General features: G+C 37.2%; 1 protein-coding gene across 3 annotated transcripts in view; it reads right to left on the bottom strand.

Moving 5' to 3' along the window:
• CTDP1 (CTD phosphatase subunit 1) overlaps nt 1-26257 on the bottom strand; it is a 98738-nt gene that overhangs the window by 29015 nt on the left and 43466 nt on the right. For all 3 annotated transcript variants that reach the window (XM_072328307.1, XM_072328306.1, XM_072328308.1), the window contains exons 11-12: nt 22504-22666; nt 668-858 (exon numbers count right to left, since the gene is read on the bottom strand). In XM_072328307.1, the coding sequence (XP_072184408.1) occupies nt 668-858; nt 22504-22666 (354 nt within the window). The remainder of the gene's footprint in view (nt 1-667; nt 859-22503; nt 22667-26257) is intronic.

Here is a 26257-nt window from a genome sequence, read left to right as displayed (position 1 = left end):
GTATGATCTTCATCATATATTGTCCTCTCTGCATTGTTTTCACTGTGTTTTTAGGCTTAAAAACTAGAGAGACTGCAGATTGAGAACTATTAAGCACTACAGTTAAAATACACATTTAATTATCAAGTTCTAGCTCACCAGCAAATTGACTGATAGTCATTAGTCAACAGTCTACAGTGGGACATTCAAATCATTTTTGCAGAAAAAAAATATTAAGTTTAAATTAGTTTCTAAGCCTAAAACCACCTTGACCTCATTTTTATCAATTTCCCATTGAAATGGGAAATTCTCCATAAGGCAGAATTAAAAACATATATTTTCCCAAAACTGCTGGGAAAAAAAACCTCTCTCAAAGTAACACTGCAGAAGATACTGTCCAATACCTGACTTGAGATTAAGACTTTAAAATTGGTACAGTTTACTGATCTTCAGTTCTTTCAAAACAGATAAGACTCTGGTTTTCAACAGATAGTTGTTATGACCATTTCTTTTAAACTATTCCAAAATGCTGCAAAAGCAAGTATGACAATTTCACACACTTACAAAGAAAAGCTAGCTACAAACTAAGGTTAACAACAAAGTCTGCAAGGTTAAAAAATGTACTGAATAATGGTGAAATATAATTGAACATCATTAACACTTCTCTTTATGTTTGACAAATTCATACCTGGGTATGCTGCCTTTTAAGCTTTTTTCACTTGATGATGATGATAACGATGATGACGATGATCGAGGTCTCTGATCCGTTTTCACTCCTGTAGTCTCTGTTGCACTAATTTGAGGTTTTTCACCTTTCTCTTCTGGCTTTTTTTTTTCACTATCACTTTCATCGCTGCCTTCTCCTAAGATGTCATCAACCTGCCAAAGAGTGAAAAGTCAGTGCATCCTCCAACAGACTTTAATATAGTCAGTATTACATAATTATTAGACAGCTAAGTAATCATTAAGAGTATGCTTCCACTTGTCTCTACTTCCTCCACGAAAATTCAAATTAAACACAAGTATGCAAGTACTTCAAAGGGAACCTGAGACAGCTCCAGTAACATTCTATTCAAATCACATATATTTAGTCTGTTTAGCTTGAGACATACATATATATTCACATTTGAAAGTATTTACCCTTAGTTATAGTAACACTGAAGCTGTAAATAAGAAGTATAATATCGAAAAAACGTTGTCTCTTTAGAAATAAAATGGACAGTATTTTGTACTATTACGGCATGTATTTATATGCCTAACACAAATGCTTGTTTAAGACTCTAGCTAATAGTTATGTGTATACTTCCAGACATTCCTAAATAGTTCAAAAAAAGTGCATTTATAAATATCTCACTAAGAATGGAATTAAACGTAAAGAATCTTGCTGTAACCTATTTGTCTGTTCATGCTAATTAATGAAGGCTAGTCTATGAAAGCATTAATGCATTTCATTAAGCAATAGTTTCCGTTTCTGAAAAGCTGGCACAGAATTTCATGCTCTCCCCAAATCATATTAATTAGCTCCATCACATCCAGAACTACTGAAATTAACATTAAAAGCAAATCATACTCATGATCAATTCAGTTGAGCTTCTCTTTAACTCTGCGTAAATGCTGACTTTAGCAAAGAGATGAAAACATCAGAAAACATAGGTGAGGATCCCACAGAAAGAATCTGAGTGTATTTATCTATGGATATTATTATTTTCCTGAAAGCAACTTCTCTCTTAGCCTAAGTTGAAATATGTCTCACACTTCTCACTAACGCCACACCTGCTTTATCAAGACAGAAAATTCCATACATGACCATGCATAGACAGATTTCACATTGGTTCCTAATGGATAATTCTCAGATGTAAATAAAGGCTGAGAAATAAGAAGGAAAAAAAAAAAAAAAAAAAAAAAAAGGGCAAGCTCTTGCCAATGCTCTACTGCAAATACTGTTGAAGTAAAGTACATTTTTCAGAGAAAAATCTCGAGAGACATCTTGCAAGCAAGGAGGGAAAGAAAACAGGAAATACATAATTTTGTTAACTGTTAAAAGAATATGCCATTTCTTTTTCCAGCATTCAGAGATAAGCAACATGTAGGACTCAATAAGGATGAAGATGCTCGATAGCGCAACTTCACCAAACGTGTAGGTGACTCCCATGACACTCTTCCTCATGACTTCAGAAACACAGAATATGTAGCACTTATCTTCAGTCCTCTGACAAATAGATGGATGTGGTGGTTTCTTATCTTTCCACAAGATACAGTCAGCTACTCCTATTTCACTGTTGCAATGCTTCTTAAGCTTTACAACAAACTGGTTTTAAAAGTCGATGCTATGCTTGGATGAAATGACTTTTAAACAACACGAAAAGTAATAAGTTAGGTTCTTAGATCAACAGTTTAAGTTGCTTTTCCACTGGTATTACAATTCCTAGGATGAGATTTAAAAATGCATTTGTGAGCTACATAAATTTGAAAATGATGGCATATGAAAATGATTGATAAGGTGTGATCCTTAGAAGCCAATTAAATTAGAATGGTATCCAAACTGCAGACTTTACTTGAGTATTTAACTAAGCAGCTAATTGTGCTGAAAAATACCAAGACAAACATTTTCATCTTTCAGAATTCTCAAGCAATGTTCTTCTTTACAGGAAGAGACTTTAGACCTTCATTCAAGTAAATAAATAAATAGGTAAACCACATCCAAAGTGTAAAAATCAAAATCATGATTTAAAAAAAAAACACCCAAAACATTAATATTTAAGCAACACTTACTCAGACATAGATATTTACTAGCTTAACCTGCACTGCATTTATTTTAGTGTTCTTTCAATTAGCTGAATAACAAAGTTTCAGTGTTTCTGGTCAGGCTATTTTATCTACAAGTCAAACATGACCAGTAGACCAGACATGATTTATTTCAGAAAATCTCAAACTGGGCATGCATAATTACTCAAGATATGACAGGACAGAAGTGCCAAAAAGAAACTATAAAATGTATATGACATCTTTTATTACTATTTCCTGAATACCCTGAATTACATTGCTAGCATCCTGCAACTCCGGTATATTCATAACTGATCCTAAGAATCAAACCAATTCAGCGTTCAGGGCTGATTTGGCTTAACATATTTTGGGATTGATATCTTAATAACCTTTGACTGATTTGTGTGAAGATTTGTTTGTTATAAAATGGAAAGAATTAGCAGTTTGGATTTATACTTCTGAACTATTGGACACAAACTGCACAACATAGTAAGTATACTTATGTGGTTTATAAATTCTCAAGAAAATATGCCTAGCAGAAAATGCAGATGATGCTTTTTAATTCTATCTTCACTTAATTCTAAAGCATCTAAAGCCACATTTGCATCACAAAGCTAACTCTGAAACACATGCATCTACAAAATGCTGCTGATCATCCCAGTTATGCCAGAATGAGCACTTACATTCTTCTTCAGCACAGTGGCAACACTGCCAAAAGACACTCTTTCACTGAGAAACAGTGAATTATTTGGAACAGTTTGGCATACTCTATGGAATATGAGAAGTCTCCCTAAAGGACAGACAGCTTGTTTTCATAAGCTTCCATAATTCTTGACTTGATCCCATGATCTTTCCAACCCTCCCCCTCTACTTCCAAGATTCCATTCTGCTTTATCCCAAAAGATGTGATTTTAGCAATGGAGTTTTAGCATATATTTCACATGAAATGCAATAGAAATCAGGAGCCTATCAGGAACAGTAGTACACAGTACTACACAGTAGTAGAAGTGAGACGCAAAAGAAATTAAATGGGGAAAAGTGAATTAAAAAACAGCAAATTAATAAAAGTACTTCTGAGCCTATGAGATTAATAGTAAATGATAGTATTGGGCCGTAAATCAAGCCAGACAGAACAACTGTTCCATCTTCTAGGAGTCGTGAGTTGAACTTCTTAGTCTACAAGCACAGAGCGATGAAAACAAAACTTCTAAAACTTTACTAATATGTAAAACTTGAGCAAGCTCAGGTGTTGGTTAAATAACTTTTGCTTTCAGAATACATTGTCTGTGATGACTCCCTTTTTTAATGTTGAGATAGCTTCTACTAGGATTCATTATTAATTTTTTATATGCAGTAAATAGGACACCAATGGGTTGCATTTCACACTTGATAATAGAGGCTGTGTTCAGCAATCTATCTTTCAATGTATCTTTAATCTTTTTAAATTTTAGTGAAGACAGTTGCAAAAAATAAGCAGTATCAACACTGAAGGGCAAAGAAAATGCATTGCACGTGTAAAGACAATTCTACTGAAAGAAAAAGAAAGAAAGCTCTTATAGAAAATGAAATAAAATAAGAAGCTGGCTGCATTTATTTTTATGGTTATAAGCAATCGCTTCTATTCACACTGCAAAAAAATCTGAAGCAGAATCCTTAGGGTTTTTATGATAAGCTTTCAGAGCAACCACTTATTTAAGAAATAAGGAACCTGAAGCGAGGCAGAACTATTTTATCTCTGCCCTCAATATATTCTTGGAAGATCCAAACCCAGTAGGATGGGTAGTTTCAAAAATCCACATGACACATCAGTGCTAACAGAAAAACTGGTTTTGTAGGCTGTGTAACTATGGCAGCTGTGAATAGTGGAACACTAATCACAAGCTCTGAATATTCTATCACTTCCCTGCAATACAGCATCTCCATAAAACACTCAGCAAAAATAAAGGAAAGCAAAACTTGAGAAGACAACAGATGTGCCTGGATGACTCACTACTATGTACATTTTTTGTTTAACAATACAAGCAGAATTCTACAATCAGGTTAGAGATTGGATAAGCAGTAGTAGTAGCTAAAGAGTGCAAGTCTGCGCAGTAAAAACAAATACTCCCTACCACAGCTTAACTGGCTATGGAGTTAAGGCAGTTGTTTCAGAACTAATCTGCAGGCTGATTCACAGAAAGGAACATATCAGTTGCCAAAGACCAAACAGAACCACATATCCAAAGTGTAAAAATCAAAATCACAGTGGAAAATTGCAAAAATAAACAACACAACAAAAAAAAAAGAAACAACAACAAAGGACTAGATCACCAGAAAATAGGAAAGAAGGTTGAAGAAAAAGAAGGTACAATACTGGTAGACAAGTAAAAACACTAGATACAGAGGAAAATAATTACAAGAAATGACTGATTCATTACAATTTCTACAGCATCAAATCTGTACCTTCTGAAAAAGTAACTAGAAATGTACTGCAATATTAGAGATAAAAATGTATCAAGTTCTCTAGTCCTCTACAAATGTATAAAGACATGAATGTATATTATAATTCCTACAAATAACATCCCCATATATAACATCTACTTTTATCATATAGACTTGTATACAGACATAATGAAAATATCATAGTAAAAATGAAAATATCATAAACACCTCCATAAAATATTTGCATATGTTTATGTAGCACATAACTTGATCCTTATGTCTTTTGCAAGGAGCTAGGGGGAAGGTGGAATTTAACTACACAGAGCTTGAGTAAATGAACAGTTCATGTAAAAAAATAATCTGGTAAACATAAAAAGCGATTTTTTTTTTAATAACTTTATCATAATTCACTCAGCACTGGATCACAGGATATCTCATTTGAAATAATCACTTTATCAAGTAAGAGATTGGGAGAGGGACGAAAAAGCATAGTGATGACAGGGTTTGGGTGCTAACGCTATGATTATTCTTCCCAACCTAGAAAGCCAGCACCTACCAGAAACTGCCTACCAGAAATAACACTTGCATAAAGTAATGAAAGAAAAAATAAAATAAAATAAAAAATATATATATATAATTGAATTTTTGAAAATAAACATCTAAGGACAGTACATGAGAAGCTGAAAAAATACTAGCTCACAAACTGTTGATTTTCAAAGTGAGTAGCTATAAAATAATCAGTGTTGATAGTCTACAATTCTACACATAATTATTTAAAAAAATTATTTATATTGTTTTCTTGACAAAAATTATACTTAATTATTCCTACTCTTGGTTCTTATAACAACATGTAAAACAAGCCGTTTTATTTCTTTCAATAATTTCTTAGATCACCTTTGCAAGCTGAGATTCAGACTTTCTAATTGTCTGCAAAACAACATAAAACACCCCCCAAAACAGCTTCTTCACTAGCAAATGAGAATAAAACATTTTACTGCGCCTTCCCAATACAGTAGCATTAACAAAATAATCAAGACCCCCATTAAATACTACTTTGTTTTTCAGCTGCATAAGTACTTGAAAAGTAATCACCTTTCTCAAAACGTGTTACATAAAATATACCCTATCTTTTCTAAATATCCTATGGCACATTTGGACAGCAGTTGGACTCTGATCCTCACGGGTCCCTTCCAACTTCAGATACTGCATGATTCTGTGGTATTACTGTGAGGGAGGTGTTGCCTTTTTTCCTCTGTCCACAGACAGCTCTTCCAGTTTAGGGAGCAGATTTCTGACTTGCATTAAAAACCATACCCTTTACACTAGAGCAGAAGTATATCCTGCTCACTGTGATGTGGAATTCTGCTTATCCAGTGTTACTGAACTGCAAACACAATAATCAGCAGTCTCTAGTAAAGTCTACCAGCAACAGGATGAAAAAAGCAATTATGTGAAGAAAAAAAGCTTTAAGTCTTGGCTCTTCACTGGGAACAGCTGCTATAATCAAATTTGAGTCTCATGGAAGGAATCATTCCTCACTTAAAACACTGAAGGAACACTCCCTTCTTATTTGTAAATACCCTTTCAGTTTTGTAACATTGTTCTACACTGTAGAGCTTACTTTTGCAACATCACATTTTTCACCCATTATCACCTTATCCTGTCATTAAACAAAATACAAACATAGTCAGATACGGTCAAATAAGATCCCTCCCTTCTCTGCAGGCTTACTTGGGAGGTCACATGAAACTTCCTAGAAGAGATGGAGATCTCATGACTAGGCTACTTTGACATACCCTACAACACTTGAATGACCTAGCAGCAAAATGTTAATGCAAAAATGATTAACATCAGGAATTTTATTCCAAATATGATAACTAACATTAGTTATCATTGGTTTGCTTGTTTTTTCTATTTATAAAAACTTTTTATTGTGTATCACATCATATCATAGTATCATAGTATCATAGTATTGTGCGAATTGGAAGGGACCTTAGAGATCATCGAGTCCAACTCCCGGGATTCGAGCCCTCTGGTGTAGCAGAGCGGCACTTCTACCCCTTGCACCACAGGGGGGATTCGAACCCGGGCCCTTTGGTGTTGCAAGCGGCAATTCTACCGCTGCGCCACTGGGGCACTTTTTGTCTCACCAAATGGAATAGCTTCTTATGTATATTCTTATCAACACTTGTTCACCATTTATGAACAATTATCTGAGAATCAGGACACTACCATCCAATATCTTCGAGAACATCTAGTAAGTCTTTTAAGACACTGTTAGAGATGATATTATGACATGACGCATGTGCAAAATGACACTTTCCTATGATACAATTAAAGTATTAGGAGATCTGGACTTTGTTTTGAAAGAAAATATTTTATTCTGTAAAAACATCACTAGAAGGACAAACTTGCTGGACACAGATTATTGTCACTCTTCAGTACATGAGATTTAAGGAAGAATGTGCACTGCACGGTCTCATTTCTTCTGGGCAGTCATAGAAAATACATGAAACACAATGGCAAATTCTTCTTTCTTTTGCATTAGAGTGTTTTCTCATTTCAAATTTCTGACTTGATACCTAGTATCATGTATGATACACATGCATGGGCTTCAACATTCCTTTGTTTCTTTGTGTACAGACTTCCTCCTCTGTCACAATTAACATGGGCTCATTCAGAAGGTGATGAATCAGTAAAACAAAAAAGTAGTCTTGCTTACTAATATATGTGATTTGATGTTTCTATTTGAATCTTCCCCACATAATCAAAATTTTAGTATTAATCTGTTTTTGATAAAACATGTTGGAATGCTCCATACATCAATATCACACCAATACTGCACTATTATAACCAAAAAGGGCAGCTCTGAAAGTAACCTATTTCATTATGTTGGCCTATAACAACAGAGGCAGATGGTGGTGAAATAGTAGTAGAGGTTGAATCTTCCCACCAATATTTCATAACATTTTGTTGCTGTGTTGCCCCCTCCCTGGAGAGTTCCACGATGTGGCTGGATCAGGCACTGAGCAACTGATCGAGCTGTGGACATCCCTGTTCATTTCAAGGGAGTTGGACTGGATGACCTTTCAAGGTCCCTTCCAACTGCAAGGACTCTATGATTTTATGATTCTACGACAGATGGTAGCAGGGGGCAGTCAGACAAAATAGCACATGGCATGGAAGTGTATATGAAACAGAGGTGTGCTAGATAATTCGTCCATGCAGAAAAAAAAAAAAAGCACCACTGACATTCATTAATGCTTGCTGAATATTTATGGAGACCAGTGAATGTTGCCATAGTGAGGCAGTGGGTGGTGCATTTCAGCAGAGGTGACAGTGATGTAAAGGACAAGCCACTTTCTGGACAGCCATGCATATTTTTATGAGCACAATCCTGTTCACTACTAGTGAAAACGTTGGTGACTGTTGAAAAATTGTTTGGTAGCTGAGAACTTGCTCTATCAAATAATGCTATTGTGCTCTATCAGTTGTAATTTATACACCTTTGCTTCAGAGACACTTGTCAGGAAGTCTATGTGGTCTTAAATTCGTGTTCCACTTTCTTTCAGTTTAATATGCTTTTTATTTAATGCTTACCAGCTGTTGTCTGTTGTATAACATAAAGTTCCAAACAATATTCTTGCACTCAAATTTCTAATATTTATCTTGTAATACTACAGTCACTTTAAAAAACAAACCAGTGGTCTGCAAAGTAGAAGAATCGCACGATCAGAAAAGTTTCATTTTGTTTTAAATTTAAATGGTTTATCTGAAAAAACTCAGATTAAAAAAATGAGTTTTCTTTGACTGTCACACAGAATTCTCATTATTAATAAAATAACTATTGTTAAGACACTCCAGCAACAGCATACAAGTGACATTTAAATGCTATCAAGTGCAAGCATCAGGAAGAATTTGCCTTGAAAAACACAGCCTGACAGATGGAACAAAAATAAGTGGCAAGAGACAGTAATTAAATCTTCAAGAACAATTTCCATCCATAGACATCATAGTATTCTCAAGGAAATTAGATTAAATGGGCAGCAATGCAAACTATCTACAGAACCCATATAAGAGTACTGCTCTCTGTTCAACTGTAATATACATGAAGTCCTTTACTTTCAAACACTCTCTAAATCTTTCCCATACTCCCCACAGAAAAAGCTTTTTCTTCTCTTAGTACAATTAATAACAAAAGATGCAAACCCTCTGTACACCTGGTTGTGCTAGAAGAAAGACCACAAGCCCACGCTCCATTGTCCAGCTGTCATACACATAGTTACTTCTCACAGAATTTCATTTATATGAAATGAAGTTGCTATTCTGCTTCCCTAAGTTTGCAGTTTATTTTTTTTTTTTCTAACTGCATCCAAAGCAAGTGTTTATGCTGGTAATTTAAACAACCTGAAGATTCCTCAAACTACCACAGAACCCAAGAATATCATCCTTCCTCTTATATTACAATATAACTTCTATTCAAACGACTTCGACAAGGATGCTTCTAGTATTTTCTTAACATCCCTAAGCTGCAAATATGTTTTGAGAACAGAATAGGCTGCTGTTTAAGGGAGATAGCACAGGCAAAGAGCAAGCAGAAAATGAAGTGATCAGAATTTCCCTTGTAAATATAGACACAGAACCCTCTTGCAGCACATGGAACAGATCCCACTGCAACTGAACAGAGCAGAATGGCTGGGTCAAGGCCCTGGGTGACAGCAAACTAAACTAGGGTCAACAGCGCACCTTGGCAGCAAGAAAGGATAACCACCACCACCTTTGTTCTTGAGTCCAGGACTTAGATACAAAACAGTAAAAAGGGTAACTGATAACAGGGAATTCATAGCCATAAAAAAAAACTTAAATAAAGCAGTGATTCCTTGAATTAATAACATATGACCATACTTCAAAATGCAGCCTGCTTTTTTACCTGTCCACACTTTTCTCTCCATTCCCTCCCTGTATAAGCATGTAGGCCTATTTAAGTTGTGGGCAGAAACTTCAGAAGAAAACGGAGAAGCACTGCTGTCTTAGACCACATTTCTTCAAGTTTTAATTGTAAAACTCAAGAGACAGGATAAGTATAATTGGTTCACGTTCTTAACAGTCTAGAACTCAGTGGTATTCCGGCATTCTATACGCTCAGTTCCCACTACTTCTCTCGTAACATTACTTTATGATTTAACAGAAGTCAACATCAGATCTCTTTTTTTTGCAGAATCACAGAATGGCCCAAATTGGAAGGGGCCTCAAGGATCATGAAGCTCCAATCTCCCTGCCTGGCAGGGCCACTAACCTCCCCAGTTAGTAGACCAGGCTTCCCAGACCCCCCCCATCCAACCTGGCCTTGAACACCTCCAGGAACGGGGCATCCACAACCTCTCTAGGCAGCCTGTTCCAACACCTCACCACTCTCCTAGTAAAGAACTTCCCCCTGACATCCAACCAAAATCTTCCCTCTTTCAACTTAAAACCATTTCCCCTTGTCCTGCTATTATCGGACACTTTCAAAGAGTTTACTCCCCTCCTGATTATAGGTTTCCTTCATGTACTGAAAGGCTGCAATGAGGTCACCCCGCAGCCTTCTTTTCTCCAGGCTGAACAAGCTCAGCTACCTCAGCCTGTCTTTGTAGGGGAGGTGCTCCAGCCCCCTGGTCATCTTCGTGGCCCTCCTCTGGACCCTCTCCAACAGCTCTCTGCCTTTTTTGTACTGGGAGCGCATACCTGGATGCAGTACTCTAGATGGGGCCTCACAAGAGCAGAGTAGAGAGGGACAATCACCTCCCTGTCCCTGCTGGCCACCCCTCTCCTGATGGAGCCCAGGATACCATTTGCTTTCCGAGCTGTAAGAGTACACTGCTGGCTCATGTTAAGTTTCTCATCCATCAGGACCACCAGGTCCTTCTCTGCAGGGCTGCTCTCAAGGACTACTCCTTCTAGTCTGTATAGATGTCTGGGATTCCTCCATCCTAAGTGCAAAACCTCCCACTTTGCCGTGTTGAACCTCATTAGGTTCACCCGGGCCCACCTTTCAAGTCTGCTGAGGTCCCTCTGAATGGCATCCCTTCCTTCCACCGTGTCAGCTGCACCACTCAGTTTGATATCATCGATTTTTCAGACCAAGTGCTTTTCTTTCCTTAAAATACTATCTGTACCATCCTTGTAATTGCTTTCCCCCAAATGTTTTCAGCAAGAAACAGGGGAAACAGTTTCTCACATAGTGATTCTCTGAGCTTTGACTACACTGGAATCGGTGCACAAGAAGAGGAAGGAGCTAAATAAGAGAAAATACTTTAGCTTTTGTTGTAGCACATATTCTCAGAGGGTTTACAGAAAACAAAAGTATTTCAAAGTAACTACCAGAACTTGTCAAAGGACTTATAAAACAAATGCAATTTTCAGTGTCTGATGTCATGTTTGAGCTGTTTTTCAAACTCTTAGATAGACAGCAAGAGACTACTGCATTAGCTTCCCAACTTCCAGAAGGGAAACATTTTGAAGTCCTCAAACATTTTACTGATGACTCTCCAAGCACACTTAAGAAGTTTAATAGGAGTTATTTCAGAGTCCTAGTTTGCTCAAAGGCTTAGAGACATAACACTTTCTAAAACATTGTTCCAGTAGAAGTTCCCTTGCTAATTCTCATGATTAGCATACCAAACTAACTTGGACCACACACACACTTGATCTATTCCGAAAAAACACCTGTTCTCAGGCTAAGATTTTTTTTTTTTTTAATAATCTTAATTCCAGTTTTATATTATTTTATAAAGCAAAGTTCTTCTCCCCTTTATCTTACTTTTCAAATATCATCAAAGATCATTCTAGAACTATTTGAAATTATTTCTTCTATCCTGAGACTGTGTATTTTTCTTTAAAAACTCCATTTTGATTCTTCATTGGCTCTAAACCTTATTTTTATACTGCAGGTTTTCTTCTACTAGAACAGAATCAACAGAAAGAACTACTAAAAACTAGAACTGTCTACAATTGTTAAAGGTAGCAGAGGTGGATACTTCAGGGACCTCAGCCTGCTGCAGACACACAGTAGTGTAGCACCTACCTCATAAACCTTTATAGCAACTGGGCAAAAAGTCATTTCACATCTGTACATAATCTGCCAACATGCAGTAAAAAAACCTTCAGTTTACACTTCTGCAAGTCTCTTCCATCACTCTGGCTATTAGCAAAGGCATAGTTCTGCCAGAAGTCATAATACTTTTCTTATTCCTAAGTGTTTATCGAGAGACATGCAAAACTAGGCTAGTGATCATGGCTTTTATTAATAAAAATGATCTAATTTACTAACAAAAGAACACTTCTGATAGGATTTTAAATACAATTTTAAAAATCACATGAAATTATAAGTCTTACTACAGTATTAAAATGACACCTTGCAATTTGAGAGGGCACAGTGCCTAAACTCCAAGTTTTCTGATGTATTTCGCTACCAAAGGGGGCAGCCAGCAGCAAGATATTAATGAAGTGCTGAGGGCAGCACTGTAACATTATCAGTGAATCACAGCTGGAAATGATTTCCAACTAAGAGGGGAAATTTACATTGCACTTAAGGAATAAGTGTTTTTTTTTTTTTTTTACAGTTGGGATGGTGAGACACTGGAACAGGTTGCCTGGGGATATGTTAGGTGCCACATCCCTGGAGACATTCAAAGTCAGGCTGGATTAGGATCTGAGCAACCTGATCTAGCTCAGATGTCCCTGTTCATTGCAGGGGAGTTGGACAAGATCACCTTTAAGAGTCCCTTCCAACTCTTGCGGATTCTATGATTCTATACTGCTTCTGAGCTCCAATCTTGGTTACAAAAAAGAATGGGCATCTGCAAATAAATGTAAAGAAGTGTTTTTAAAAAAAAAAAAAGTGTAAAAAACATTCCGCCTACACTCTTGCTTCCATTATTTGCTTGCTCAAAGCAAGTTTTCTATGGATACAGGCTTCATTTTGTAACAACTTCCTGATCCTCAAAATATGCTCAAGTCCCTTTTTGACACTACTTATAGTTGTGAAATTCCACTAAGAAACACACACACATACACACAAAAAAAAAAAAAAAAAAAAAAAAAAAAAAAAAAAAAAAAATCCGCAGACAACGATCATATCTCTTTCAGAAAGTTTATATCCACAAGCATTCTGTAGAGGAGAAGGCTCAAACTTAAAAAGCAACGAGTTTCCTAGGTAACAAAGACTAGGATTAAGCACAATCTCTCCGGTGGATATCATGTTACTCGACACAGAGATCAATAATTTTAACCAGAGTTTAGCATAAGCATTAACAGACTGGTAGTAATGAACATCTGGGAAAACTATTTCTGAACTGGCTTTACGGGAAACTTAGAGAAGATGTCAAAGCCAAGTCAGTTTTGAAATGGTCACTGCTGAACCAGGCAACATTGAGTGGTATGATCAAAAAGCATGAGCCTTTTAAACAAAGTAGTGAAGCAACACAAGTATTGTACAAGTGACCTGCATAGCTAGATAACTCCTTCAATGAGTAAGTTTGGAGATTAATTAATAAAAATAAGTTAGTTAAAAAAAACCAACAACAATACAAAGCAATATGAAGCACAACAAAAGATTATCCTAGGCACTAAAAAGTGGTTAGTTTCACAAGAGGCCAGCTCAATATGAAGCTGATGAATACCAGGTGGGTTTTGAGATTATAGCTATGTTGCAGTATGCCAGCTGTATCCAGCCCTCAATACCTCTGCGATGAAGCAAGTTTGATGTTGGAGCACTTAAATATCTGAGACGGGCAGCTGTCTGTGCTCATCACAGAAAGCAATATCATCATACTTGCTATGAGGAACAACAGATAATATTGCCTACAGCTCAAGCCCTGACAGAGAAAAACAGTGTGAGCTCACATACAATAAAAACCCAGAATAACAGAGATCAACAATTACATTCTCTCAAAATCAAAGTTTAATAGTGCTATACTAGACAGTTTTAGCAGCATGGTTATTCTGGTAATTATTCATCTTGTGAGTGCATCACGGCAGGAATTTTTTTGCTGCATCAGTTGGGGGTCTCCAGTTCTGCAGCTTTTCATAATTATGTTAAAGTTGCACTCAGAGTAAAAATACTCCTGGTAATGCTGGCCCAGAAGCTCAACACTTGCAGCTGCTAGACTGTCACAGACAGAGCTGAGTGCCTGTACTCACTGCTCTCTGAAGATGGCAGCAGACAAGAGCTAAGACTAACAAAGCGAAAGAAAGCTATTTTGCCTCAAGTACGTACTAGAAATGAGCAACTTAAATTATGCAAATTTTCAATTTAAAAGCAGGTCGTCTTATGACAATCTATTGAGAACTGCAGACTAAACACTAACAGTACAAACTGTCACTCAATTCTGTATCTAGAAATAACCCGGTCCTTAGGTCACCAAATTGGACTTGCGTTTTTTTTATAACCCTAGAATTCCAAACTAATTACAACTCTAGCTAATTACAGCATTGTGCACGTTTCTAAAGATGTTTCAAAGCACTTAGCATGTATTATGCTATACTGCATTTTTTCAATACAAATATTAAAGTATATTGATAAAACAAAACTAGTTAAGGAGTAGTTCAGGATTAGGCCAAGACCTGTGCAGACAAGATTAAATACTGTTCACAGAGAACAGCAGCTAGAACTCAAGTGTAAAAACATGCTAAGATGTGTGATGAGGCTGTCAGGCTGTATATACAGAAAGCTCAGAATTATGTTAGGGAACAGCTTGAAAATTGTTTTACATGGCTCAGACAACTCATTTTTAACTATGTCAAATTAGTGTTGACAGCCTAGATGTATTTGATTTAGAACATGGAGGTAGATGCATATGTCAAAATGAGGTTATTGAGCTGCATTTAGAAACATTTTGCCCCATTTTCAGTGAACAGGCAGAGCTGAAAATGGCTCATGGCTTCTGTTCACAAGGCTAAACAAAGTTGTGGATATCTAACGTACTATCAGCACTGACCAGAAAAATCAAATACAACATATAGAAATGCTTTCTTCTCTATACAATATTCCAACTTCACTCTTTTCTTTTTTTTAACACCCTGTAAATACATTCTATGAGTGAAGAATTTATAGTCTAGTTTCTAGTTCAGACAAATTAACATTAGAATAAAGAATATAATATACAACAGGCATATCTTAGAAGTCAGCAAGAAAAGTTACGTATACTTTCAAAAACACAAAGAGGTTAGATTTGATCTTATTTGCTAGATAATCTTCAGCAGAAGTGCTAGAATAGTATCATGTAAAAATAAAAAAAACCCACCTTCCTCAATACGTCATGACAAAATCCTCTAAAATCCCAACCTTACTTGCAAAAATAATTTCGAGAACAGTTGTAGAAGAAAGGAATCAGAACAAACTGTTGATTACATTAGATGTATGAAGAAGAAAACTGAAATTACTGAGAAATAATTACCTCGAGTACTGTGTTCAGTTTTGGGCCCCTCACTACAAGAAAGTCACTGAGGCCCTGGAACTTGTCCAGAGAAGGACAAAACCGCAGAAAGAAAAAACCAAACAACCAAACCAAACAATCATAATCTTATTGGAACTGCTTCCACTTCCAGTGGAAAATAAGTTACTTAAAGAAAAATAAAAAGTAGAAACAACAACTGACATCCAGCTTCCTTTAAATGTTTGACTTTCTCTTCCAGTGCAGTAACCTCTTTCAATTCCACACTTACTATTCTTACTGCTGTGCTGTTAAAAGTAGTACTGGGCAACTTCAAATCAGTCTTTGCTACTAATCAGGTAGGATATGGATGAATAAATTGCTTAATTATTATTTAACTAATATTAGAGACAAGTAAATGTCAAAATCTTATGCATGGGAAAGCAGTAAGAATACCTTCTGTACTTTACAACAGCTTTAGGTTATGTTCATTATAGTACAAATTAACAGTTCTTGGGTGCGTGTCAGCCACCTCTCAACAGCAAGTGCTCTGTGAACATAAACAGTAGCAGCACACAGATTCTCAGCACCACAGCTTTACTATTTCTCTACAGAAAACCACCACAGAATGAAGAAAAGTAAGTTTAAGTTAAGTCTTACTGGCCTAAGCCAGTTGTAATTGAAGTGATTCACTGTGACGATGAAAAGTTGATTGGATGGGAAAACTAGAGGCTCTTCAGTTTCCATGCTACTTTGCATGAGAAGTTGGTCAGAGCACCGCAGCTGGGACAGATGTGAGTGAAGAACATAAATGAAGGGTGATAAAAGGGCAGCAAACAAAGAAAAACAAAGCACCAGGAAATAGCTAGGTCTACAAAGGTTATATACCAGCACTATCTTACTATCTTACCTCTGGTTATTGCTCAATATACTTTCAGAAATTACTTCCTTATTGGCTGCTACTGACTAGTAAACTTTTGATTAAGAATAGCATATTTATCTTTGAGACTTCTCCATATGTATACTTGCACCTATGGTTTTTTCTATTTTTACTTTTTTCCTCTCTGAAGTACAAGTAGTCCACATCTTTTAAAGTATATCTTAACTAAAGTGCTGAGATGCTATATGACAATCACTGACAAATAAACACAGTCATATGCTTTTAACTCAGAAGAAATGATATAGTATGTACGAAGAGATTGCTATCCAAATTTATTATCTGAATGATTTACAATGCTACATTTTAAAATATAATATGATAATTTGTATAAGAAACATAACTGTGGAAATTCAAGGAAGTTTTAATGTACAGTGCAGTGTCCAGTGAGTCCCATGCAGCTTCTATTTTGAACTAGGGAACATCTATTCTATCACATTAGTATTTTTAAACAAATCAAGAGGCTACCACTCACATAGATAATAACTTTCACTGAACAGAGAAAAAAAAACAGCGCCTCTTTAAAGCACTGCACAACACAGTGACTCAGAATACAAAACTGATATTCAGGAATACAACTGTACCTACAACATTTCTAAGAAACTAGAGCAGATTCTACCAAGTCCTACCCTTTCAAATGCACCTCAAATCAACATAATTATTTGAGGCAAAAGAAGTTTGGCAAATCCCACTCAGGAAAAATCAACTGTCTACTTAGATCCACTGATTCACAGAACATACCTTTGCAATGTGGTCACTCTGCAGCTGCTAAATACATATCCAGACAGATGGCAGAAATCAGTACAGCTCTAAGTAAGAGATGAGAAAGCTGGAGGTCTGACTGGTATCAGATTCATCTTCTCTCTTCCCTTTTCCCAAGTCACAGACAGTGTTTTAAACAAGCAAAATATTTTACTGTGCAAGGCAGATGGTGACACTTGACAAGACACAGATGCTGCTTTCAAACACTGACAAAAAAGGCTAATAAATATAAAAGCACAAGGATCATACAACTAGTAGATTACATGTACACAAAAGTTCTAGGGCACTAGTAATTCCAGGCCATCTTGGAAGAAAAGTCCCTGCAAAATGCAATTAGAAATATTTCTACTATGAAGCTTTCCTTACTAAACTTTCCAGTGACATCCATTTTGGATATCTACCTAAGATGTTCCTCCTCTGACCTGCAAGTGTTGACAGCGACAGATTAAACACTCACAGCTGGCTGTTTTATGCTGCCATCTCCAGTCTACTATAGATTTGTCATCAGCCTGTACATCAGCAGACAAGAGCACTGTAGTGACTTACACAGACTGACTGTGACAACGTACTGTACAGTGACTGTGAGTCAGCAACTTTCACCTACCCTAGAAGAAAGATTACAGCTCTACACAATCACACCAAATAGTTACAAGGAACAGTTCCATACCTCCATGGCAGGCCAGATACTGTTATTCCACTCTTTGTATCTGTTGAAGTTTCCATGGAAATAAATAGGAGATATTACTTTTTGAACAACCTATGTATAAATAAACTAAATAATTCCACCAAAGAGGCAACATCAATGAGCGACAAAGCATCTGTGCATAGCTAGCACAGGAAAGAAAGAAAGAAAAAATTCTTTCAATGGATGTGTCAGCATTAGCACACTTCTTATTTCTCAAGTATGAATCCTCTCAGTATGCACAACAATTGGGCAATATCTCTTTGCAAGGCAATCCTAGCACATTTAACTCCCTTGTTCTTGCATTTCTCTAATGCTGAAGCCCCATGCCAGTGGCAAAAGAAGCTACTGCTGGATGGTCTTCCAGACCTTTGACACCAACAAAGGTGCAAAAGAGTAAGTGGTTTTAAACCACTGCCCAACAGCTGGGATGCTACTTACTCCCTTTGACTCATTTGGTATCCAGAGTACAACAACTTGCATGAAAACACTTAAAACCGTATTTTTGTGATAAATGTCTGCCTGTGGAAATTTTTCCTTCTGTAATACTTTTTAAACTGGTTAAGGGTAGGAAGCGATTTAATTTAGAAATAGTTACGATTAAACCCAATTTATTGGCATCCATCCTGATACAACTAAACAAATTTTTCACATGTAACTACATGCAAATTCTGCATTGTTTGGATCTGTGTAGCTCTTCCAGAGATTTCTTCAAAGTAAAAAGCAAGATTTTGTAAGAAATTAAACTCAAAGAAGTTATATTAAACATTTTTTCACAACCACAGCAAGAGCATAAACCCATGCTTTCTCTACCTCATTTTATTGAAAATAAAACCCAGTGCTTGCTTTCAAAAGACTCCTTTTGACCCAGTAAAAATCGTTATCTGATTTTGCCAGGAAATTCAGGAGAAAAAGAAATGAGGATGCAGTTACAAAGTGACAGAGTGAGTGCTGAAGTTCTGCCCTCATGGCTCATTCCCAGTTTTTCCTATCCACAGCCTGTTGCTGGCATTAGTGCTCATGCTGCTGCAATGGCAAGTTATCTCAGGAAGCTGATAATGACAAAGATTAACCTTGAAAGTAATCTCTTCAGACCAGACCAGCTCCCAGAACTGGCTTACAGTATGGTCCCGTAATCAGTAGTGGCTCAGGGGCAGGAACACAGTAATTGAGATTTGGCTTACATTGCAGCAAAGCCACACTGAAAAGATCTGTTTTCATCCTTCCTAGACCACATATTATCCAAAACCTACCACTCCTCAGCTCTAGCACCTGCTGTTTTAAAGCAAGCTATCAGTTTTGTGACAGAAACACGTACTTCGCTGCTCCCCCATGGTGGTTTCGCAGAGCAGCTAATGGCACAGACATTACATCACTGCAACAGCCAAAAACAGCACTAAAGCATTTTTATGGCAGGAAGCAAATATATCACACTTCAGTGACATTATTGCAAAAAAAAAAAAAAAAAAAAAAATCTTATTTTTTAAATAAATTTTGATAAAGAATTGGATGTTGACAAAGCCATCTGTGGAAAATACATTAGTTACAGCATTATCAGAGTGAACTGAACACTAACAGGAAATTCCTATTAAGCTTATTTTCACTTCAGTTGATGATGCTCTTAACAGCATAATCTCTTGTTCTGTTCCATTAATTTTTTGGACTTTATAGACTACATGACCACACATACTCCTCTTCTTCATAAGGGGTACTCCCACGTGTTAACCATATGAGTTTCAATAGGGCCAAATGTTAGGTCCTGCATTTGTGTTACAACAACCCCGGGCAACCCTACAGGGTTGGGGAGGAGTGTCTGGAAGGTTGCCTAATGGAAAGGGACCTTGGTGTGCTGAATATGAGCCAGCCCAGGTGGCCAAGAAGGCCAATGGCATCCTGGCTTGTAAGAGGAATGGTGTGGTGAGCAGGACTAGGGAAGTCATTCTGTCTCTGTACCTGACATTGGTGAGGCCTCACCTCGAGTACTGTGTTCAGTTTTGGGCACCTGAATACAGAAATGACACTGAGGTGCTGGAGCAGGTCCAGAGAAGGGCAACAAGGATTGTGAAGGGCTTGGAGAACATGCCCTACGAGGACAACTGAAGGAACTAGGGCTGTATAGTCTGGGGAAGAGGAGGCTGAGGGGAGACCTTTTTGTTCTCTTCCAATATCTGAAAGGTGCTTACAGCAAGAGCTGGGTTGGTCTCTTCCCGCTGGTAATGAGGGGAAACGGCACCAGGGTAAGTTTAGGTTGGATATCAGGAGAAACTTCTTTACAGAAAGGGTTGTTAAGCACTGGAATAGGCTCCTCAGGGAGGTGGTTGAGTCACCATCCCTGAATGTGTTTAAAAACCATTTGGATGTGGTGCTCAGGGACACGATTTAGCGGTGGGTTGTTAAGAGTTAAGGTAGTATGATTAGGTTGTGGTTGGACTCAATTATCTTTAAGGTCTTTTCCAACCTGAGCAATTCTGTGATTCTATGACACCATGAAAATCCATTTTATTACTTAAATTACATTTCTTCTTCGTGATTACATTATCTTTAGCAGGATGAAGGAAATGGTCTCAAGGCTACGTTAGTCCTCCTTGACCTCTCTAGTTAGCTTCCAGCAGATAATCTGCTGACACTACCATGTCCAGTTTAACCTCCTCATAGCCTGTGCCCTCTTTCCATGTCAATGTTGATCTTCGATTCTTGATCATACCACACCGGGGGAGCCAACAGACCAGGAACACATCCTCCCCAAACAAACCCAAGATGTACACTCCCACCAAAACCAAATGAAAAGTTTCTTCTGATTCAGCTACCAGAGGATGCGAAAAATATAAATGTTTCATTAAAAACAGAGTGAGAACATAAACTGGCGGAAGTTAAATCTTTTGGCAGCATCTGTAATCTCAAATCACATTTCTGAACCAAAGCTAAATCAGCTATGAAAACAATAGAAATGAGGCCTCATTTTTTTCTGAAGTTCATCCAGTCTAGTCTTCCAAATACGCTGTTCAAGTAAAAGCATAATTCAAAGAAATAAATCATCATAATGTAAGATGTTTATATGTGCAGAATACTTAGAAAAAACACTAGTTTTATTTAGCAATTCCTTTCTGTAGCAACAGAAACATAATCAATCCTAAAAGAGTGCCAGAATATTCTACCAAGATCCCTGAGTATGTCTTTAAAAACAAAATAAATACTTTTGAACTAATTATGAGAAACACGCACGCTTCCTTTTGGATCAAATTATATATTGCATTCAACTGCAGTTCACAAGTGCCTTCCAAAAGCAACACCACAGTGTCCAAAAGACAACCCAGAAACAACAAAATGCTATAAATACTGCTGAAAACATGAAAGAAAACAAAATAAGGTTTAGAGACTGTGTACCATGACTGAACAGTATACCATTTCTCGTAAAAGCCTTAGGTCTAATGGGCAACAGACTTTGGTACAAAATCCATGAGAAATGAGAAGTTATCATCTTTGAGAGTCACTAGATAGAGTTGAAAGCTTGCACTGATGTGAAATTCAGAGCAGATCACGGTGGTAGAAAGTCATTGGACATGAGCTTGAACTTCAGCTTGAAGTTGCTCCAGAATCTAAGAACAGCACATCTCAAAATTATGATATGCCGTACACAATTTTTTTTTTCCCCCTCCACAAATCGTGCAGTTTCCTTCTCATGCTTTTATTTTCTGAAAGTAGCACTCAAGGTCGAATATGGCTAGAATCTCATAAACAACTTGCTGCCAGAAGTTGGTAAGTTACACACCCTTGTCTCCACACCTTACGACTGATCTGGGCTAAGAATGCAACACTCAAGATTGGATTTACTGTAAAGCTATGCACAGTGTAACAAATTCATGAAAGCGTAACATGCAATAATACCCTTTTTCCCCCTGTTCTATATCATTTAGTATCACACAAGAAGGTGGTTCATTTGAAGTAAGTACACACAAAGATAACTGTAAAATAAGCAGCTAGTAGATGTTTTCAATGAATTGCAAACAAAGTATTTTGGTTTGAAAGAAGTACAGTTTTTTCTTTAACAGAAGGCTCCCATCATCTCCAAAAACTTTTTAACAGGGTTGAAATTACACATCTACAGATGAATGAGGCCGCATTCTCTCCCTTGGTACTTTGATATTCTCTACAGCCTGTGCTCTTTACAGCCCCAGACCTGTTTTTTCCTGTCCAGCCTTAATTCGGTCCAAGTTATTTGAAGATGTATTTTAAAATGACACCTAAGAAAGCCTAACACACAGCAAATACGACATTTCTTGTGACAAAGCTGTACTAAAACAAAGATCTGCTTTCATGGCCTACATACATGCATGAAAACTTGATCCCTAAACTGGATTTTGCCTAGCAGAACATAATTCCCATTTTAAGCTAAATTGTACTTCTCAGTCTGCTATAGCTTTTATTTCAGGTTACTGTAGAGGCATACAAAATTAGTTCACATACATGCATAATTTAACAGAAACTAAGGAGTTATGCATAACTAATAATCATCATGTTAGAAACCTATCATAATTAGTTAAGCTCACCTCTTTATCCATACTCTCTAAATCCTCTTTACATAGGGTGTACAGAGGCATTGTCTCAGACATACTTGGCTGGCGTTTTCGCTTTGATGGACCAGGCTGCTCTTCATTTTCAGTCACTGGTAGGTCTTCTTCAAAGATCTGCTGCTGGTGTGGTTGAACAACTCTGAAAAATTTCAGGGGTCTCACATAAGAAAGACTTACTCAATTTATAACTAGTCCAGAAATAAAATCCTATATACAGGTTATGACTGAACAAATATGTATGACTTCATTTAAAAGGCTTTGATGTTCATCAACTCAACAGAAAGAAAGATCGAGCCCTTCAATAACACTGCTTTTATTTTCCGTCCTATAGCTTAAGGTCTTATTTTGACATGATATTTACTCTCATCTTCCCACTGTTCTTGTAAACATCAAACCTTTCATGAAATTAAGAGCTTTATTAGCTGAAGATGTGTGGCCCTCAAAAATACTTCAAGGTTGGTACTCAAAGTTTGTCCTTCGTTTGACATGTTTATCATTTATGAAACAACTCTTATGTTCTACTCTTATATTTCCCCTGATCCTACATTACATTTGTATTCTTTAGTTTTAAATTATACTTTTTTCTAGTTCTCAGCCTCTCAGATGAGAGGTCTGTAGGTAGAAAGCTCATTTCTGTGGCCTCAATCTTCAAATGCCTCCCAGGTGCTAAACCTGTATAAGATGCAAGACAGACCACATTTTGTTTGGGTCTGTGTATTTAGACATATCAGTACTTTCAAACTGAATAGCATTATCACCTTAGTTATTGTACTTAACCATGCAAACAGACAGAAAAAAGGAGTGACAAAAAATTAATCAGAATGGATAAAACAGTAACTTCCTGGGAATTGCTATATAATGGTAATAAAACGCTTGACAATAATTAGAACAGCAGCAGACATCCATCTTTTTGAGGTAACTTTTCCCCTCCATTACTACCTAGCTAATTAAGACTTGCAGAAGCTATAACTGCTATGCAGAACTTTTACCTATAAATATCAAGTTTATTATCACACTAACCTCCTGAAACACATCATAGCAGCTCAGCACACCCCAGGGTCATACTTAAAGATCTCACAGTCAGAAAGAGATCCTGTGTCATAAATTCTTTACGCTAGCTAAAAGATCATGCGTGGACAACAATTAGCACAAAGTTTAAAAGCAGCTGCATATCTGGAATCTCAAGCTGTTTTGAGCAGTAGCCACCAGGTGAAACACCAGTATCAAGCTGTGTATGACAGCAATGGCAATTCAGAAGGGATATAGCACAATGCCTGCTGACAAGTTTCAGTGCAGCATGGCTGCTCCTGATCAAACTTGCATTTTCATGCTCTAAAGGTGTTTCTTGAACAACAGCTCTGCAAAATAATAAAAATTGGAAAAAACAACAACAAAACAACAAAAACACTCCACAACCAAATACCTTAAAATTATGTAAATTCAGCCACATGAAGTTCTAGAAAAACATTTCTTCTATCATGAATTTAATATCCTCATGAGTATACCATATAAACATGAAGATTTCTTTCTACATCAGTATTTCATGAAGTCTGAAGCTGTTAATAGAACACCTTTTGAGGACTCGTATTTCTTAAAGAGTACGCCTCCTTCCCCCCAGTGGCCATGTACAGGTACAGGCAATAGGAATTCCTATTTTAAACTTGGGGGAGGACAACATGGTGACTCAAGTCAATTGCTTTTTTGCCATGAATTGCATTGTGTGCTACAGAAAATGCACACCAACTCAACACTACTCAGCACCACAGCAAAACCTACAGTCCTTGCATTTTGTCTCTTGGATACATTAGATTTTTCTATGAGGGAAAAAAAACTGACTTAGATACTGTGTAGATGAATGAACCAAACCTTTTTTCCCCTCTTAAGAATTTTTAAACACAATTTAACAGTTTTATCTCTCCCCCCCAGCTAAAACTTTTCATTTAGGACTACACACTTTCTTTGGTATTAAATTCCTCTACCTGGGAAACCATTTTCATTAAAAGGGAAAAAATACAGTATAGCACTGTATTTTCCAAAAGGGTCTTGGACAATATTTTTCCTGTATGTTTTTAATTAGTTAGTCTAGCCAAGAGAAAGGTAGTGATGCTATTTACATTCCTTGTAAAGCAGTGAATGGAAAAATAAAAGATACAAGAGTATTACCCAACTGTATTAACATGGGAAGATTGACTACGTCAAGAATTATATATTTGGATTATATCTAGCAGGCAGGCAGCCAAGCAGACTTTTAAAAATAAAAATAATAATAATAAAAAAATTAAAAAAATTGAATCTATTTAAGAACACAGAATCATACCGATGACAGAACTCCTCCTGCAGTATCCGTATCATTGTATTCTTGTTTATATACCATCAACACTTTGGAGAACAACACCCTTGCCTCAAATGTGGGTAAAAGCAGGTACTATTTAGCATCTTTACTGAATGAAATCTGTATAGACAGTTTAATTCAAGAGACTCTGCATTCCAAAATCTATGAAACTGTTTACTCCAAAGCAGTAACGTGCAGCAATAATACAAGTCTCAGGTCAGTCTTGGAAGATCCCAACATTGATTAAAATAATCAAGAATACGAGGTGAGATCATGCTTATCATATTATACACACATGGATTAGCTGTAAATAACTGTATTAGCAACTTCTAAATACTTGTCAGATTTTTCCATTATTTTCCAACAGCTACTAGGAAAGAAATACTACATAAAGTACTTCAAAAAGCAATACAAAGACTTCCTTGCGGTTTGTAACAAGCACTTTTATTTTATCAAAGACATTTACTTAAATACTTCTCATTTTTATGCAGATCGTAATTTAAGAATATACAAATGCAGGAATTTACATTTTTTACTAGATTAGATTTTGGAGCACTGGGTTGGTCTTGGGACCAGTGCTCTTCAACATCTGCATCAATGACATAGATGATGGCATTGAGTGCACCCTCAGCAAGTTTGCAGACAACACTGAGCTGAGTGGTGCAGTCAATAATGTGGAAAAAATGAAAGCCATCCAGAGGGATACAGACAGGCTGGAGATGTGGGCCCATGAAAACCTAAAGAGGTTCAATAAGGCCAAGTGCCCAAGTTGGGTCAGGGCAATCCCAGGTACTGATACAAACTGGAGGAAGGTCTCCTTGAGAGCAGCCCTGTGGAGGAGAACTTGGGGGTCCCTGGCAGACAAGAAGCTGGACATGAGGCAGCAGTGTGTGCTTGCAGCCTGGAAGGCCAACTGTGCTCTGAGCTGCATTAAAAAAAATGGGTGGCCAGCAGGGAGAGGGAGGTGATTGTCCTCCTCTACTCAGCTCTTGTGAGGCCCATCTGCAGTACTGCATCCAGGCCTGGAGCCCCCAGCACAAGGGCATGGAACTCTTGGAACAGGTCCAGAGGAGGGCCACTAAGAGAATCAGAAGGCTGGAGCACCTCTCCTATGAAGAAAGGTTGAGGGAACTGGAATTGTTTAGCTTGCAGAAGAGAAGGCTCTGGGGAGACCTCATTGTAGCCTTCCAGTACTTGAAAGGAGCATAAAAACAGCAGGGGGAACAGCTGTTTATGAAGGTGGATAGTGACAGAACAAGAGGGAATGGTTTTAAACTGAGACAGGGGAGGTTTAGGTTAGATATTAGGAGGAAGTTTTTCACACAGAGGATGGCATGCACTGAAATGGGCTGCCTGAGGAGGTTGTGAATGCCCCATCCCTGGAAGCATTCAAGGCCA

This window comes from Excalfactoria chinensis, chromosome 2, assembly GCF_039878825.1.
Source record: "Excalfactoria chinensis isolate bCotChi1 chromosome 2, bCotChi1.hap2, whole genome shotgun sequence".
NCBI lineage: Eukaryota > Metazoa > Chordata > Aves > Galliformes > Phasianidae > Excalfactoria > Excalfactoria chinensis.
Note: the sequence above shows the minus strand (reverse complement) of the source record. Positions and strands in the feature narration are given on the sequence as shown.